Source organism: Stigmatopora argus, chromosome 5, assembly GCF_051989625.1.
Source record: "Stigmatopora argus isolate UIUO_Sarg chromosome 5, RoL_Sarg_1.0, whole genome shotgun sequence".
Taxonomy (NCBI): domain Eukaryota; kingdom Metazoa; phylum Chordata; class Actinopteri; order Syngnathiformes; family Syngnathidae; genus Stigmatopora; species Stigmatopora argus.
Window position 1 is genome coordinate 4,220,311 of NC_135391.1, and position 19,324 is coordinate 4,239,634.

At 39.9% G+C, this 19,324-nt stretch overlaps 2 protein-coding genes across 4 annotated transcripts in view; both read left to right on the forward strand.

Moving 5' to 3' along the window:
- The first annotated feature begins 603 nt into the window (after window positions 1–603).
- On the forward strand, window positions 604–3,159 carry neflb (neurofilament light chain b). Its single transcript, XM_077601034.1, has 4 exons — window positions 604–1,696; window positions 1,804–1,928; window positions 2,362–2,705; window positions 2,782–3,159. Exons 1-4 carry the CDS (start codon window positions 632–634, stop codon window positions 2,901–2,903), a joined length of 1,656 nt encoding a protein of 551 aa, XP_077457160.1. The 5' UTR covers window positions 604–631; the 3' UTR covers window positions 2,904–3,159.
- A 5,983-nt stretch (window positions 3,160–9,142) lies between these two features.
- dock5 (dedicator of cytokinesis 5) overlaps window positions 9,143–19,324 on the forward strand; it is a 30,849-nt gene continuing 20,667 nt past the window's right edge. Inside the window, exons 1-10 of one of the 3 annotated variants that reach the window (XM_077600879.1) lie at window positions 9,143–9,526; window positions 13,334–13,417; window positions 14,273–14,313; window positions 15,103–15,158; window positions 15,401–15,497; window positions 15,638–15,786; window positions 15,904–16,039; window positions 16,118–16,275; window positions 16,989–17,070; window positions 18,274–18,403. In XM_077600879.1, the coding sequence (XP_077457005.1) occupies window positions 9,457–9,526; window positions 13,334–13,417; window positions 14,273–14,313; window positions 15,103–15,158; window positions 15,401–15,497; window positions 15,638–15,786; window positions 15,904–16,039; window positions 16,118–16,275; window positions 16,989–17,070; window positions 18,274–18,403 (1,003 nt within the window). In that variant the 5' untranslated portion in view covers window positions 9,143–9,456. Of the gene's footprint in view, window positions 9,527–13,333; window positions 13,418–14,272; window positions 14,314–15,102; window positions 15,159–15,400; window positions 15,498–15,637; window positions 15,787–15,903; window positions 16,040–16,117; window positions 16,276–16,988; window positions 17,071–18,273; window positions 18,404–19,324 lie in introns of those variants that run through there. The other 2 variants (XM_077600877.1, XM_077600878.1) reach the window with 2 other exon arrangements.

Consider the following 19,324-nt stretch of genomic DNA (forward strand, 5'->3'; position numbering starts at 1 on the left):
AGAAAAAAATGGATGAAAAATTGCAATGATTGATTTTAAAAAGGGGAAAATCAAGAAATCTATCTATAATCATTTGAATTTGATCCTAAAACAGAAAGTCGGCACTCATGATTTACTTTTTCGGGCCGCACAGAATGATGCGGCGGGCCAGATTTGGCCCCCGGGCCGCCACTTTGACACATGCAATGTATATATTACACATGAGTATAGAATGTCCAATGTGCTTTCACTGTAATCTCATGAATCTTAAACTGCAATCATTAGCTACAACATAAATTGTTGTAGGCCTACTTAGTCATTTGCCTTATCACTCTTGTTCCTCGTGACATTGCAGAAAATGTAATAATGCTACAACAAGTTGCAGGTTGCGGGCTAGGATGCCAGTGCACTCGGTGACCTTTCTCGATGCAGTGCCACCGCCACTCAACTTATTGAACGTCCTCGCCGCACCCCTCTCTCTCTCTCCCGTCCGAGACGGCTTGCCGGTCGGCTCCATTACCAATTCGTTTTGTCAGCACGCCCGCAAAAAGCAGCTTACGTCACGGTCATTACCGGCTCTATAAAAGCCGGCGTAATGCAGAATCACGGAGCAGTTGACACGGCTGCATCCCGAGACGCATCGCCTTGAATCATGACTTCCTCCGGCTTTGACTTTTATTTCCCGTCCACCTACAAGAGAAGAACAGTCGTGCGTAGTCCGGGGTACGGACCAAGCGGATCTTTCGAATCCAGGTCTGCTGCGTATTCCAGCCACTCCGCTCCGGCGTCTTACGCCTCGTCATCCCGAAGTTTTCCTCAGACTCGGTTGTCTTCCAGCTCTTTCCTGCTTTCCGCCCCGGCGTACGGCGCCCCCACCGAGCTCCGCCTCGACCAGGCGGCGCAGGTGACCCATGAATTCAAACGACTGAGGACCCAGGAGAAGGCCGAGCTGCAAGACCTGAATGACCGCTTTGCCAGTTTCATCGATCGCGTCCACGAACTGGAGCAACAAAACAAGTTGCTGGAGACCGAACGGCTGTTGCTGAGGCAACGCCAAACCGAGCCGTCCAATCTCCGGGCTCAATACGAGCACGAGATCCGCCAGCTCAACGCCGCGGTAGAGGAGGCCCGTTACGAGAGGCAAGCAGTCCAGAGGCACCGGGACGAGGTCCAGATCGTCCTGAAAAACCTGCAAAAACGCTATGAAGATGAAGTCCTTGCCAGAGAGGCAGCGGAGGGCAGGCTGATGGACGCCAGGAAGGACGCAGATGAGGTCGCGATGGACGGAAGCGAGCTCGAGAAAAGAGTGGAAATTCTTCTGGACGAGCTGGCTTTTCTCAAGCGCCTCTGCGAGAGCGAGATCGTCGAACTGCAAGGCCAAATTCAGTACGGCGCGGAGATGTCGGTGGAAATGAACGTGGTCAAACCCGACCTTTCCGTAGCTCTACGGGACATACGGGCCCAGTATGAAACCATGGCGCACCAAAATCGCCAGACCGCCGAAGACTGGTTCTGCAATAAGATGAATGTAATGTCGGTAGGAAGCGCACCTAACGCCGAGAGCGTACGAAACTTCAAAGATGAGGCGTGCGAATACCGCAGGCAGCTTAAAACCAGAAGCATGGAGATTGACGCCTGTAGAGATGTCAATCATGCATTGGAAAACCAATTGCAGGAAGTGGAGGGGAAACAGAGCGCCGAGATTTCCGCACTGCAGGTGAGGAAATGCAAGTCATTCGTGTGTGAGGAAAAAAATAGCAAATAACTTTCAAATGATTCAGCAAGGCAATTTTCAAAGTTCTGTCTTTTCATTTTTCGTGACAGGATGGCATCAATCAGCTGGAGGAGGAATTGAGGGCCAACAAGAACGAAATGGCTCGCTACCTGAAAGATTATCAAGATCTTCTCAACGTGAAGATGGCCTTGGATATTGAAATTGCCGCATACAGGTTGTACCAAGGGTGTCAGACATGGTGTTAGATATAATATTTAGATTATTTTTTTAATAAATTGATTAAAAGAACTGGATTAAAACCCACTTAATATTCAGTTTTTTATAGATCTAAAACAATGTTTATTTTAGCTTTTTTAAAATATATTTTTAGATTTTACCAAATGATTTTTGAACTAAAAACACAGAAAATAATTGATTTAAAAATGACAATTATTGATTTAAAAGGGGGAAAATCAGGAAATTTAATATACATCAATTCTCTTCATTTTAATTTGATCCTAAAACAGAAAGTCGGCATTCATGATTTACTTTCCTGGGCCGCACCAAATGATGCGGTGGGCCAGATTTGGCCCCTGGGCCGCCACTTTGACACTTGTGGGTTGTACTAATAAAAATCCACGAATATTTCTCCTTTCTGTCTATTTTAGAAAGTTACTTGAAGGAGAGGAGAACCGCTTGGACCGCTGTGGCCAGATGTCCTCTGTTGTCCACTCCCATGTTCAGTTTTCTGGACACCATCATGGACGAAACCGTGTCTCCACGCAATCTCAACTGCACTCACAAGCGTCATACCTGTTGACCCCTCGCTTGTACACGTCAACCTTTTCCGCTCAGGAGACGATATCTGCTCGGAAAGCCCAACAAGCCGAAGCCAGCCCTCTTCGGGAAGAGGAGGAAGATGAAGAAGAGGCGGAGGAGGAAGAGGACCAACTCGATAACAAGGAAAACGGAGAGGAAGACGAGGATGGCCAGGATGAAGCGGATGGAGGAGGTAAATGCAGTATTTTTATACACCGTCTATGAAAGTGTAGCGGTCAATATCTCGATTTTTTTCTCTCCCCTTACAGACGCTGAAGCAGAAGAAACAGTTAAAGAAGACGAAGAAGAAGAAGAAGCAGATGAAGCTGACAATATGAAAGAAGAAGATGCAAGTGACGACGACAAGGAAGCAAAACAAAAACATTCCTAATGATTTATTTGCATGGTTTACAGAATGACAACGAAAGCAAGCCCTCTCCTTTGTTGCATGGATGCTTGCTAAACATGATTTATTATCCAAGGAGAATGTTAAAAACATCAAACTATTATTCCGGACTGTGTATATTTGCGTTTTAGTGCTTGCATCTCACTAGAATGTGCTAATAAAAAAGCCTATTCTGTGTTGGCTAACAACTTATGGTGATTGCTAGCTACAATTCTCTGCAATAATAAAGCCCTGACGCCTTATAAACACAAAATCAATGTTGTGGTTTTCATTTATAGTTAAACACGCATCTCACAGCAAATTGATTTTTTTTTTTGGATGATCTTTTATAGCAAGGGTGTCATTTTGCGTGGCCCGGGAAAGTAAATCATGAGTGCCATCTTTCTGTTTTAGGATCAAATTAAAATGAAGAGTATAGATGTATATTAAATTTCCTGATTTTTTCCCCCTTTTAAATCAATAATTGTCATTTTTTAATCCATTTTTCTTTGTTTTTAGTTCAAAAATCATTTTGTAAAATCTAAAAAATATAACATTGTTTTAGATCTATTAAAAAAACGGAATATTCAGGGCTTTTAATCCAGTTCTTTTAATCCATTTATTTAAAAAAATCTAAATATTATATCTAAAATGGCTCACGTGAAATCAAGTTGACGTTAAAGCGGCCCGCGAACCAACCCGAGTCTAGCACCCTTGCGCTAATTGAAGTGAATGTTGTATAGTACCGTATCAGATCGTCTCATGTTTGTTCCCCTAAATTGCTAGTTGTAATTTAGCTCATTTTTGAGTGAGAAGGACATCCTTCTAATCCAATCCGTTTCAACGTGTGATCACTTGAGTGGATGCCAACGTATTTCCTGCCCGTCTCGCCCCTTCAGCCACGTTCCCGCCTGTGAAGTGAAGCATGTTGAAACCTTGATGATTCAGCAAGTGTGCTGCGTCAATGAATCTGGCAAAGTGTCAACTCTTGCAAGACAGCCGGGGAAGAGGAATTTCATTATTTCATTAGGGTGGGGTACAGACATAAAGAGGGCGGAATAGAGGAGGAATGACTCAGGGAGGATTTGCACTGCCATATCTCATTGCATTAAACCTTGACAGAGGACAGACTGTTTTATACCCAGTAAAAAAACACCAACGCCAGGTCTTCCTTTAGGCCACCGTAGTCTCAATCCACGCTAGTATATCACTTAAATGAATTGACCACACGCACATATACTCAATATCTTGGCTTATTACACCCAGACACTGCCTGAGGAATGGCTACATTTCATTACGAGGTGTAGCGCAGGCTAACAACATGCATCCCAGCATGCTCGTATAATAAATATTGAAGAATGCCTTTAATAACCAGGTAATGGCCTCAACTGTCGCGGCCATTATCTCCATCCTCCTTGCCCTTGTCTTACTTCACCCTGAGTGAAAGTAGCAGCATCTTATTTTAGCGATAGAATGCAGCATGAGCCAGTCCAAAAGTGCACTCAATGTAATCACTGCAAATACTACATTTAGCGGCTTTGGCTGGATGCACACTTTTCGCTACTCAAGGAAGGCAATGGCAATTTGATAAATGCATTGTTATTGATTAAAACACTCAACTAATGAAGCTTTTGACTGCAGTCACATACACAAAAACACCCTAAAGCTATAGTAACGCTAAACAGGATAGCACTGTGAATGAATAGCATCATTAATTAAGCTTTTGAGATTTTTTTTATTGGTTAGACGCATGGTCAGGAACAAAAAAGACCAATAAAACACAATGTTTATGGTAAATTCATTTTGGATTGATTTCAAATTGGACATGATAGTGTGACATGGTCTGCGTATATGAATGGCTCCATATATTTAATCATGGTTTATCACCATATAATGTGTCCTATAATACAGTCTATGCCAGATTTCTTCTGTGCGCACCAGAGCAATTGTTTTATAGGATTTTCATCCAGCTTGGATTTACGCAATGTCATATTTGAACATTCCCAGTCGAGGGACGATAAAGTGAAACGTTGCATTTAATATTGTTCACCCCTCGTTTGGAAGCAATAGCCTCAAACTAGCATTTCCTGTAATGGCAGATCTGACATGCTCAATGATGTGGATTCCTTTAGAACCATTCCTTCTGTAAAACCACATGCTAAACTGAAGTTGGAAATACAATCTGTCGGCCTGAGAAAATCTAAATCTAGTGTTGCCTTTCAGTCTGATGCGCCCAATAACATTTGAATTATTAATTAAGGTTATAGAGTGCTGAAATTGCATGACTTTCGTATCCTGGAAATGCACATCAAACAACAATGACAGTGCTGAAAACCGCAGTACGTTGTTCTGCGCAAGACAACAACAACAACAACAACACAAAAATGTAGATCAGATTTCATTGGAAGAAAATGCACTTTGAGCAATAATGGGTTTTCAACTGCTGTGTACATCCCTAATAATGACACACTGTTACAGACAAAGTGTTCTGGCGACAGTTCGTAATCGTTTGACAACCCTGCTTTGTTTCCACAAAGAAAAGGAACTCGTTGATAAGCGGATTGGCTCACCCTGACGAGCTCAGAGAATCTGCTAATTCAATTAAAGTGGCTTTTGGACATCATATACCGCAACATTAACCACAATCAACGTAGGTCGTGGCTTTCACAAGTAAGAAAACGTAGCCATTCAGACAAGGCTAGCTAGATTTCGCATGCAGCGTGGGCCTCGCACATGCTAGTCATGCTAGTTTCTGTTCTAGAAAGTGATTCAAGTCAGTTTAGTACAGTAAGGTTATGACCCTTTATATATAGGAGACCAGATGGAACAATGATACGTCATTAATCAAATTTATTTAAAGAATAATAACAACATGAAGAGGTGGCCATGTGGAAGAGAGGTTAGCACGTCGACCTCGCAGTTCTGAGATCGAGAGTTCAATCCATCAAGCGTGAAAGGCTGTCTGTTTCCTGGCTAGACACCAATTCAGGGTGCCCATAGTTGGCTGGGATAGGCTCCAGCACCCCCACGACCCTTGTGAGGATAAGCAGTAAGGAAAATAAATGAATAATACGGAGAAAATACACTACAGACACTTGTTCTGCCTGTAATCAGCCACACGTCGTCCCTTTCAAAGTCTTCCAAAACAATTGCCTGGTCTACAGTTTGTGAATACGTTCTTTGTCTGCTGCTTTTCCAATGTTTTTTTCGTTCTCCGCTGAAGAAAAAGTGGGATTGCAGTCACATTGTAGCTGTCATCGACCTATGCGCTTTGAAGCGGAACATTACCTGCTGCATTCTGACAGTGGAATGTACTGGTAATCTATTGGACTTCCCATGACTAGGACGCGAGCCGATAAGATTCCGGCTACTGTCAGGGTTTGCTTGAAATATAAATAAATGCATCGCTGCTCGGGACTGTTTCCTTGGGCCACGATCTGTCTTGGGCCACTGCGCGACGTCCCCCCAGTGCGAAGATGAGCTTTTCTGAAATGGTTTCTGGCAGTTTGTGCAAAGATTACTCAATTGTGCCAACAGATTGTTACACCAGCTCTCCAGTGGCTCGTCTCGGATGATCTCGTAGGTGAGATGTGGAGGCTGGTGTGATTGCACTCGCGACATGCTGGTGAAGCTACTTGGATGTAACTGCCAAATTATCTGAAAAGCCTTTAGAGACAGTTTATGGTAGAGTGATTAAAATTTTCATTTACGATTAATACCTCCGGTGGCCATTCCTGCAGTCAGCTCCCTATTCAATGCCGCCATAAATTTCTGTGGCATTGTGCTGTGTGATAAAAGCACATAAAGACATTTTATTGCGCCGTTCTAGGATTGGCATGATCGGCTTGTTTGCTCAGCAGGAATATTTCCTTTTTGTATACAGAAAGTCTTTGAGTTCAGCTTGTGACGAATGGGAGGAAAAACAAAAGGGCAATTAAATTATATTATATATATATATATATATATATATATATATATATATATATATATATATATATATATATATATATATATATATACACACATAGTGTTTGTATTGCAACTTTACATTTGTGAACACATTGATTTAAATAAGTTTCTCTTCATTTACAGCCCAGTCCATTTTTGTTAGTCCTCTTACATTTTCTTTTTTTCACGCTACACAGGCTTTTGACATTTGTTTTTTTAATTTAGGACCAGTAAGACTTTAAACTGAGGATTTACATTCAAATTCAGGTGAATTGTGTAGTATTTACAACCCAAATGAGGGAGCAAAATTGATTAAACAAATCAAACAACAAATGAAAATGTCACTTGAATGAATACACAGTGCCTTAAAAAGGTGCTATGGAAAATGGTTAGGTAGTTTAATGCGGCAATGTATACTTCAGTAAAATTGACTTACATTAAAATACAGTTATTTTTTATGTGTGGGCCATTACTGCTAATAGAGCCATCAAAAACACTGATGCATTTCATACTAACTGTTCCATACCAGTATGAGCATCCCATAGTGGCGTCTCTGGGCATTTTTTTTTTAAATTTAATTACTAGTGTTTAATTAAGTTGTGTCACTGATCATATATTTTCTGCAATAGCACAAATGAGGCAGGTGATGGCAATATTGTATTCTTTTTCACTATTTCTCTCTGGCTTCAATGAACTTTACATTAGAGGTTTAGGGTGAGAAAAAGAGGATAAGTGCATTTTTATATTCTTTGACAATACATTTTTACTATCTGAAATGTGAACATTGACAGCAACAAATGTTATTCCTTCAACTCACAACTTTACCGTTAAAATATATGAAAATGTGTGCCTATATTTCACCACTTAGTGTACAAAAAGTGTCTTTTGACAACATTGTTACATTGTAGCTAATGTCTATCAATGGGAGGATGCATTCAGAGGAGTATAATGAAAAAAATATGATTATATGATTCGGCGCTAGAGGTTGCGTCGGCGCCACGTTGCCGACTTGACGCTCCGATTGGTGCGTTGGGGACGGCGGTTTCCATATTTTGCCTCCAAGGTTAGCGGAGAATCATAATCAAAAGAGCCATACATGGAAAGCCTTTCTAATTGCATTGGCTGTAATTGGTTGTTTTTAAAAACAGACAGATTGCTCGATAACCGTGTAAAAGAACCACCCTGTCAGGAAGAACAAAAACAAACTGGATAACTAAACAATTTGGCAGCGGAAATTCACACAAACACCCACATGCACACACACGTATGCACACAAGCAAACAAAGAGGGTAAGTGGTCAACCAGCTCTCTGCCAACAGCTGTAAATTACTTCAACTAATACGGAAAGGACTGTTGAGTATGTCTTGTAATACGAAGGCATCAATAAGCAGATGGTTTCATAATAAGAACGTTCAATAGAATTGTTTTCACCGTGCTTGTGTGCTATTTGCAATGTGACTATCTTTACAGTTATATCAGGTCATTGTACTCCGCGAACCTTTACGTGTTTGCATTATGAGTGTTTGAAATTGAAAAGAATAACCATTTAATGACCAAACAGATCGTTAAATGTCGGGTAATAGCGTGACACAGAAAAAATACACCAATGACATCCCAGGAAGCATTAGGGGAATAGAATAGCCTGGATGTCATTTTCATTAACTTAACAGTGGTTGTGATTTGCTGTGAGGGATGATGTGGGGTCGCGGGGGCCACGGTTTCAACGGGGATGTCCAGACGTCCTTTTTCCCAGCTACTGAAGTTCAATTGGCAATATAGTTTAATTTATATGGGCCAGCACAAACGATTCTGAAGGCTCGTGAAACTGTAAATTAGATGAACATTCCAAAATATATATGAAATAAGCACCCTAGTGAGGATAAAGCGGTTCAGAAAATGAGATGAGATGATCATGAATCAATAATGATGATAATTTTCATTTAATATACAAATAAATAATATTATACAAAGCAGAGCAACCAAGAGAAATTCAATGAAATTAAGAAGAGAGAGTGAAGTAAAAAAAATGAATAATAATTTTTTGCCACGGTATTTACAATTAGGGTGGCCAACCGTCCTTTAAAAAACGGAAGCGTCCCATATTCAGAAACAAAATTTGGCGTTTTTTCATAATTTCTGTAATAACTCCTATATGTACTGACAAAATTCACTTAATGAATATGTCAAAATGACAACGGGACTTTAACGCAGCAATCACCGACACACTCGAGGGTGTTGCGTTCAGGTCCAAGTCCATAAAGGAAAACATAATATTTTGTTTAAAAGGGTACGCAGGATGCAGGGCGAGTTATTTTAAAAGGACTGCAGGACATGCAGGAAAAATGGGGGAACTCCCTGAACTCGTTTATTTATTTATTTGAATCTCATTATGCCATTTTTTGTAAGAATTGGTTATAAATAAAAGTTTTTCGAGTATTTTTCCAACTCATTGAACCCCCCTTTTCTGAGCCTTTTCGCCCTCCCGCCACACTCGCAGAAGAAAGTCATGATGGCGGAAATACTCTCGTAGACTTCGGGACGAGCAGGAAAAGTGCACTAGCCTCCCTCTCATATCCTTTGTAAATAGTTATTTATTTATTTTGAGAACTCAATGGTTGTCTCTCCCCACCACAACGCCATGACACGCTGGGTTCCCACAAAGAAAGAGAAGTATGGTGTGGGTAAGTTTTCCAAACAAGCGGTGCTCTTTTGAAAGTTGGTCGACGGCTCCCAGAAAAGTAAAATAACTTTTAAAAGAATAAAGAAAAAGCCTCTATTCTGGCGAATGTGTTGTTGTTTAAAGGTGGCGGTTGAAAACAACTCGTTACAAATTCCATGAGTGGACTTGCGAAAGTTTTCTAAGGGGCTTTGGAACGATGGAAAATGGAAAATGTTTGGGATTTGAATGAGCATGCTAACTATTCTTGCACATAATCTCACTTGAGACGACATTAAAGTACACGTAAGAATTGTATGCCTTTTGAAAATAGTTCCCGAGGCTCTAAAAGTGTGACAATAAGGTGGCAAAAAGTGGCACTACCGTCGTTTGAGACATGTGGCACCCTAGGATAGACTTTCCGTTTGTTCAACATTTTTATTCACAATATTTGGACTTTAACACACATTGCTGGAAGCTTCGGAAAGGTGTGGCATTGATACCTACGTGTGTGTGCAGACTGCACCCTTAAGGCATAAAAAAGAAGAAAAAAAATCCTGTTCGCATAATTGAAACTCTGCAGCAAAGATATATTCAATTTTACCTGAAAATATATTGCATTTTACTTGAGTTCTGGAAATTTAAAGTAGTTTTGACCATTGCAGTTCGACTCAATCTCCTGTCAATTCATGTTGAACTCATCGCCTGCCTTGGAGAGTTTTAGACGTCCAATCTAGTTTGACTGGGAGGAGTGGCAGTGACAAAAGTGGATTGGACGTTTATCGCTGTCAATGGCATTGAAAGAGAGCCTTCTCTGGCCGTTTGGATGAACTGCACGTCTGTCATTGTCAAAGGCAGGCGATGAGTCAAGTATTGGAGGGCTCACCGTCACTGCTTTTTGGTGAGAGGAGACGTCACCTTGGGTGTAGTGATTGACATTGAGGAATTTCCATCTTAATCCTTTTACGTGGCAATTGGCGTGACTTTCAAAAGTTAAGTTCGTCTTCAAGACAATGCGCTTGTTCTGCTTTTGAATTAGAAAAAGGATAGGAAATGCTTTCATCCTAAAAAGCTATCAGACCGCCGTCTACTACTATCTTGTTATCGTCTGATTAGTCAGATCATGCTGTATTTTGGGATTTTACATTTTTGAGGAAAGAAGGTATTGCCTTTGATTTTTATCATAATATTAATAATGTTGGTTGAGGGGAAAATATGGCCAGTGGAACTCAAACTAATTGAGGAAAGAGAATTAGCCACAGTTTCTTCATTCATTTTCTTATGTCATTTTCTGAACCGCTTTATCCTCACAAGGGTCGCGGGGTTGCTGGAGCCTAGCCCAGTTGACTTCATGCACAAGGCGAGGGACACCCTGAATTGGAGGTGGAGTGACCTGGATTCGAACCCAAGTTCGCCGACACGCTAACCGCTCATCTGCCGGGCCGCCTACAGTTTCTTCCTCGTAGTACAATATAGTACATCACAGTACAGCGAAGGTGTACAGATTTCTGGATTATTTATTTAAATTATTTGGACCGCCAGAGGGGAGGTCAGAATTGTTCCTGATCAGAATAATAACTATTTGTTACTACGTTTGTGGACCGTGTGTGAAATTGAAATTAAATATAGAATACACGTTTTTTCAAGTACTTCACAACCTATTTGATGGAATTTGCTACAAAGACAACACATTTCATGTTCAAACTGATAAACCCTTTTTTCATATCACTTGCAGTGCACGCTAGTTTGTTACTTGCCAGACTTAACATAATCAATACGAACACTGCCCAACTTTTCGCAGAATTCTTGTCAAAAGTTTCTGCCCTGTCTAGACTGTTGTGTTTCCTAGCTAATTTGCTGCGTAAGTCCACCCAACGACGTGAGTTATACTCACGATAGAACCTTGCACAAAAACTTGTGCAATCCAGAGAGTCACCTCCCTACTTCTATTTTCTCTTATTTACTAGTCCCTATCCCTGCCAAGAACGAATGATAAACCGCCAAAGAACAGCTGAATAGTGGGCACTATGGCTATTAGTTTTCAAAGAGAAAAGGATTTGGTCTGAAGGAGCCGGAAAATCAATTATTCAGTTTTGCCATAAGCTGTATTTTTATGGTTCTCATCTAGACACTGTTTAATAGTACAGATCATTAATTTTGTCACTTTAATGAGCTGTCAGTCGCCGCTCAGATCTTTCAACAGTGACATCCTTTAATTGTTGACTAATCTGTAACTGTGATGAATTAAGATGCATCTGAGTGAGTCTGATCTACAGTAGTATTAGGAATCATGTAACTTAAACATCTACGTACCGTATTTTCTCGCATATACGCCATATTTGTCGCTAAAAAAATGATGACTGAGTCGAGGGTATGGCTTATATGGGCACAAATTAGACTCCACATGCACAAAACTGCAAGGCGACAAAGACGAAACGCCATAACGCAAGACAATGCGACTGATACGGTCATTTATTTCAAAATAGAGAAAACATAAACGGATAAAACTCATCTCATCTCATTTTCTGAACCGCTTTATCCTCGTTAGGGTCACGGGGGGTGCTGGAGCCAATGCCAGTTGTCTCCGGGCCAGAGGCGGGGGACACCCTCAATCGGTGGCCAGCCAATCGCAGGGCACAAGGAGACCGACAGCCAATCATAGCTAGGGGCAATTTAGAGTGTCCAATCAGCCTACCATGCATGTTTTTGGAATGTGGCAAGAAACCTGAGTACCCAGAGGAAACCCACACAGGCCCGGGGGAGAACATGCAAACTCCACACAGGTGGACCAACCTGGATTTGAACCCAGGAGCTGTGAGGCCGATGCGCTAACCACTCGCGCCAGGGGGCGTCTAATACAAGGGCATTTGTAAAATTAAACGATTTTAAGGCAGTTTTAAGGGTGCGGCTTATACGCGGAGGTGGCTAATATGCGAGAAAAAACGGTAATTGGAATGCTAAATGATATAACAGCTAAAAAACAAGTTGTAAAATACTCATTTATTTGAGTTAGCGTTTCATCTTTTAGATAACATTTCGGCACCTGTTTAGACCGTAAAGTAACCAAATCAGTTATGCCCCTATCGCTTCGAGGGTACAGTGTAACAAAGCTGTTGCATTAAACTGTTCCTTAAACCACTGCACAAATTTGATAGTGTTTAGATAAAAGATAATAATCTAGTGTCTTGAGAGCCCAGAAGCAGGAGACACAACCACTTTTAGGTGTGTTTTCACATTTTAAACCTCTCACGGTTTGGGCGGGTGATAAAACATTGGTTTACATAAGGCATTCAGAGTGTGCCTTGAAATGTTCAGCCTTCAGCACATGCAAGTCAGGACAGATACCTGCACCTAGTTATGCGCTTGACAGCTTGCATGCTCTTGCATATCCCTGAAGCCATGGCAAATATCTAGCTAAGCTTTCTTTCTCCTTTAACATCTGCTTAAATGTGCACATATTTGCCTGGGGAAGCGTTCTCTCTTGAGGGTGACCATTACTCTGTATTAATGGTGGTTTAAAAAGCACAGGGTCACCTTCAGGATAACACATGGGAAGGAATGATTACAGGAAAGTTTAGGGTTCACAAGTGTGTCGGCCCGCAGTAACAGAACCTTTATTGACCAACAGATATAATGAGGCCATAAAGTCAAAGTCTTTAGTGCAGCGATCGGAGCTACCTGCTAGTATATAGGATCTCATTTCAATTATGAAATGGCTTCAAGTTTGCACTATTAGAGGAGCTGGGGAGGGAATACATCCGAATATTACGGTGACATGTGCTTGGGTAGGTGAACTTTGACTTATGTTTTTTTTGTTTTTCTGTCCTTGTAGCAATCTACAATTATGATGCCAATGGGGAGCTGGAGCTGTGTTTACAGGTTGGGGACACTGTGCATATACTCGAGAAATTGGAAGGTGAGTGAGCCCGACTATGAAATAAGATATACACCTAATTTGAAAAATCTGCAATATGCTGTAAGGATGTTGAATATTGCAATATTGAAAATATTGAGAACAAATGTTTAAATATTTGATTCTCAAAAATAAACATTGGGATAAAGTGTGCTCTTGTGATTGGGATTGTCTTGATTTTTATGCTTTCTTATAAATATATAGCATTAAATGTAGGTTTTTTTATGCATTATACCTCTGGATTATTTTAATTTATATAAAAAAATAATGTGATAAATTAGCTCTCATTCGGCACCCTAGTCCAAATGGATTGGACACCTATAGCCGTCAATGGCAGCCATTGATATAATACATAAAAATAAATGAATACATTTTAAAACCCCGACGTTTAAAAAAATAAATAAAAATGTACACGATTCCAAACCTCTAAAAATTACGTTGCCGATTTCCAATCAGAGCTGGGACATCTCTATCCTAAATACCAATATTTCTATTACCCGTTGCATTTTTTTCATGTAGCAAAATAACTACACGTAGTCTGAGCTAATGCAAAATAATGATGAAGTTGAATGTTTGTTTACCAACCGTCCGGCCCCTACAAATGAGCACAAAGAAAAGGGGACTTGATGTAAATAAGAGAGAAGGGGATATTTAAAAGCGTCTCCCATTCAATGAAATTTGACGGAATGGGGGACCTTTAAGCTGACTGTCATTAAATATGTGGGGGAGTAATTAAAATGAGTGTGCAGTCTTCCATATTGTCCTCAAGAAGCCAAGACGAGACCGTTATTACTCCCACAGCCATTGTCTCTCTGTCTCTCTCTTCAGTGTAACATGATTATTTCTGTATTTTTCAAGGCTGGTATCGGGGATACACACTGCGAGAGAAGTCACATGAGGTATTTGGATTATTCATTAGAACATTTCTTATTTGATATTAATTAAGGCTGTAAAATAAGCTATTTAAAAAAAAAAAACTAAATTCTTGGAAGTTTCAATAATTGATCAAGGGGAGAAGTATGCTACAATTACATGCGTGCCGTAAATATTGTAGCGATGGCTCAACTGTGGAACCAGAAATATTACACCAACATTTAATTTCAGAAATGTATTATGTTGGTCCTTAGAGTATAGACTCTCTCAAATGCTAATTTACCTGTTGCATAACCTTTATAATTAATGCAATTAGCATAATACCCATAATCATCCAGGCTGACAATTGATTTAGACATTGTTATGCCAAGTAAACATGATGTAAAAAAAAATCTATCTGTCTCAAGATGTTGAAATTTTAACGCTAACAATATAATTGTCAGTGTGCAATTGCATGTTAAAAAAAATCATAAATCATCAGATCATAAAAATAGCACTTTGAAATCTGAAAGTTCCAGAAAGCCAAATCGTTTATTAGCCAAACAATGAAATTTAGGCTATTAAGGCTAATCATGCTTATTTTGCTAATTGTCCAACACTGGCATATGCAATTCTCAGAATCGTATTAACATTCTTAAGCCAAATTTAAGTAAGCAACAAAGTGCAAACATGGATGAAATTTACAAAGCAGCAGAAAAAAAACCTTTAAAAGATATCTCCTACCATTAGCATTGTTTATATGAAATAGCATTATGCTGGATATTTTTTGAATTATTTTTTGACTGGTTCATTAAAGTGTTTGATTCTTTCTTTAGGGAATTTTCCCATCTTCTTACATCCACTTAAAGGAGGCATCAGTTGAGGGAATTGGGTAAGCTCACATATCAGTAAACATGTCATTTTGTAATAATACACTTTACTCTTTGTAGTAGTGCATTTATAATGATTTGAACTATAGTTTGAGAAATGCATTTCTTGGCTATGAAAGGAAACATTAGTCTAGTATTCGTCATGTATACAAATACTGGTGTCTCTGTTGAAATTATACCATACATGCTGTGAGCAATGAGCCACTTTTCCAATATCCTATTATTCTGCTTTTGTGGCCTGTAGCCAGCAGGAAATAATTATTCCAGCAGATTTACCACTGGTGCAGGAGCTAGGGGCTACTCTGAGGGAATGGGCGCAGATATGGCACAAGCTGTTTGTGGTAGGTCCAGCATACTTACTTGGTCTCTTTCCGCTCATATTTGTGGACTCCTCTAATAAATACTTCAATACTTTTCACACTGGAACGCTCTGTTGCCTTGAAAGTCTTCCGTTACAAGTTTATAAATCTGTGTCTGACAGGCGAACAAAGTCTCCCTGTTCCGGAGTGTTCAGCAGATGGCCTACAGCCTTATAGAATATCGATCACAGATAGTGTCAGGAACACTACCCAAGGATGACCTTGTAGAACTAAAAAAGAAAGTCACTGCCAAGGTAGACTACGGAAACCGGTATGAATCATATTGACGTACTACCTCACGATAATTTGGACTCTGACAACACTGTAAAGTTTATACGCTTGAGTCATAGCACCGTGGTTATTTGTTTAACCCCCCTGTGGTATACAGGATTTTGGGCTTGGATCTGGTCGTGAGAGACGAAGCGGGAAATACACTGGATCCGGATTGCACGAGTACGGTCAGTCTCTTCCGGGCCCACGAGACCGCGTCCCGTTGTGTGGATGACAGGATACAAGAGGAGAAGGTAGGGAGGAACATTTATTGGTGACCGTGTTTTTTGTTGTTGTAATAATGTTGTCATTTGCGTTTTTTTTTTTTGCAGACACGGTTACAAAATCATGAAATGAGACGGCAGGCTCTGTTTAGTACTGTTCACACATATAGTCTGCTGATGAACTTGAAAAACTTTGTCTGCAACATTGGAGAAGATGCTGAGCTACTGATGTCTCTCTATGACCCAGATCAGTCAGAATTTATCAGGTGAGCTCTTCACCTCCGGCCGAACTGCATCGTGTAACACCTGGGTTATTATCATTATTTATTTATTGTTAACATGATGTAGGTACATGACAAAAGGGAGGTGAAAATGGTTTGTAACAGGCTAAAATCAAAAACTGACACTTTGAGAGTGAATCATAATGGAAAATTGACTGCATTATAGAATTTCTTTCAAATGAAAATCAAGTAGGTATACTTAATAATTCAAAATTCTAAACTTCTGCATCCTCTGTCTTCCCGATAATATAACCTTGAATATTTTTCGATCATTCGTAAAGTGATTTAAATTATATTCTAAAATAAGAGGTAGAATTAAAAGCAGGTTGTAATGTAGTAAAAATAAAAATACCACTTTGTGGGTTGGAACCAGATGTAAAAAAGATAAAAAGATGAGCATTTTTAAGCAAAGATGATTTTTTTTTTCCACGTAATGCCGTCATTACATCTGCAATTATGGATCCAGATAGAGAGACAAGATAATTCCCCCCACAAATGACCACAACTCCTAATACAATGTCTTTACCACATGAAAGTGACCATTTTTGCAATTCATTTGTTCGAAATTTGAAATTTCAGTGATGCATTACAATCCATTTACATTCCAACAGAGTAAAAGCAGTCTGTTGAATATTTGCATAGGATTGTTTGATACAAGTATGCTCTTCCTAAAGTGCTCCTCATTTAAATTCATGCAGTGAGAACTTCTTGGTGCGGTGGGACAGCATGGGAATGCCCAAAGAAATCGAAAAACTCAACAACCTTCCAGCACTCTTCACGGTAATCCAAATCACAAGCTGCCAATCATTCTTCAGCTTTTGAAAATGCGGAATTATGTGACAAATAAGACACTTTGTTCCTTTTCCCCAAAGTCTAACTGATTATATACATTATTGTCCCTTGCCCATCTTCCAACAACCATTCCCAGTTGTAATATATTTGCAGACAGTCTATTTTGACTGGTTTTCTTAATTCCATGCAAACATAAAGACAGTACAGTGGTACCTCGACATACGATCGCAATCCGTTCCGAGACTGAGATCGTATGTCGATCTTTTCGTAACTCGAGCGAACGTTTCCCATTGAAATGAATTGAAAACAAATTAATTCGTTCCAACCCTCTGAAAAAACACCAAAAACAGGATATTGGATTGGAAAAAATGTTTTATTTCTTCTAATTCGGCATATATTGACAAAGTAATAAATAACCAGTGGTTTAATAGTAATAAAATGTGTTTAATAGATGTAAAATTAGACGCATTTCGCGGAGGGGAGAGACAACGACACACACGGAGACGGAGGGGGGAATGTTCGGGGGGACTTTATCCACGGCACCCGTAAACGAACAAACAAATTAAAATTTACTTGGATAAATATATACAGACACACTCCAACATACGTTTAATGCAACTTTCTGGCCGGGTTAGCTGTTTGCCACGCTGTTTGCTGTTGTATTGCCTTCAAAATATTCTGAAAATGATGCACACAAATGTCCTCACAATAGGATAACGCACGACCACTTGCCAACGAGAAATTGTCTTGAAAGAACGATCGCGGGAGCTTCTTTCCTTAGAAAGGATAACAGGAAATGCAATAGCTGAGCTTACCCACGTATTGATTGTGGGTAATGAAGTTTTATTCTGAGAAAGGGTGCCATTGCCTATGGGTGTTGTGTGCACGAGTAGCCTCTCATGTCATGGCCACCTGGCTTCGTCGCATCTCGAAATTTTAATTGTATCACGAGCGAATTATTCGATCGAAATTTTCGTCGTACCACGAGCATGTCGTACCACCACGAGGTACCACTGTATTACTTTAGCAGTTTTTTTACTCTTGTGATACTTACATAAATTGCCAAAAATATGTAGAGTTTTTATTCTATTCAAGTTCAACACCTAATATTAAGTATTTGTATGGTGGTTTTTACAACCTGTTTTTTTAATTTACCTCTGTCATTTTTATTGGTTGGATTTTTACATCCAGGAACTAAGCAGAAGTGACCTGATGAGGCAGCGTCTCTTCCTGGTGTGTCAAATCATCAGAGTAGGAAGCATGGAGCTAAAAGAAGGGAAGAAACAAACAGGTGGACTAAGAAGACCTTTTGGTGTGGCTGGTGAGATGCTTATTCATATCAGAAAGAAAAATACACTTAGATTTCTTTGTGCTGCAGTACCTTTGAACTGCTACTGATGAGAGCTCCAGGTGCGGAATTCAATAGCAACACCTGTTTCCTGAGGTAGAAAATGCAGAATGACGCGTGGAAACTAGTTGAGCGACCATCTTTTGTATTTGGCCAGACGATTAGCCTATTTGTTTGAGAAATGTCTTCTCAGCAAATGGAGCGAAACCGCAGTCTGGCGGAGAAGATGTCACATTTTTCTTCTTTGCCAGGAAAATTGAACACATTAAGAAAAGAGCTGGGTAAAATACACATTTCTGAAGCGACCGCGTTTTGGGGGGGAAATGAAAATCAGGAAAGGTGAGTACGATGTTTGGGTGCTTTGTTAAATTGGAAGAGAAAAGAAAATGTCGATTGTGTTTAGCTTCAGGTGTGACATTCACTTTGAAATAGTATTTCCCTTTCACTGGGAACACAAGTCGGGGAAAAAACATTCTGCACTTTCTGTCTCCCAATAAATATTTGATTTAAAACTCCTGCTTTTTTTGGCCCAATGAAGAATGGAGGGTAATTCAAGAGGTAAAGCAAAAGAACTGAACGACAGTTGATATAAAGCATTTCCTTTCATGACGATGGAAAGAATCTTAAGTTACTTGCCAATGGATGAACTAACGCGTGCTAAGAAACTTTTCGTTTACATCAGGTGAAGCCAATTTGAGTGATGTCATACACAATATTATGACCTAATTTCAGCATCACAGTTTCATATGAATCAGATTTGCCTATAATATTGCTTTATGTCAAGGGTGTCCGACTTTAACGTCAACTTGATTTCACGTCGCCCGGACCATTTTAGATATAATATTTAGATTTTTTTTTAATAAATGGATTAAAATCCCTGAATATTCAGTTTTT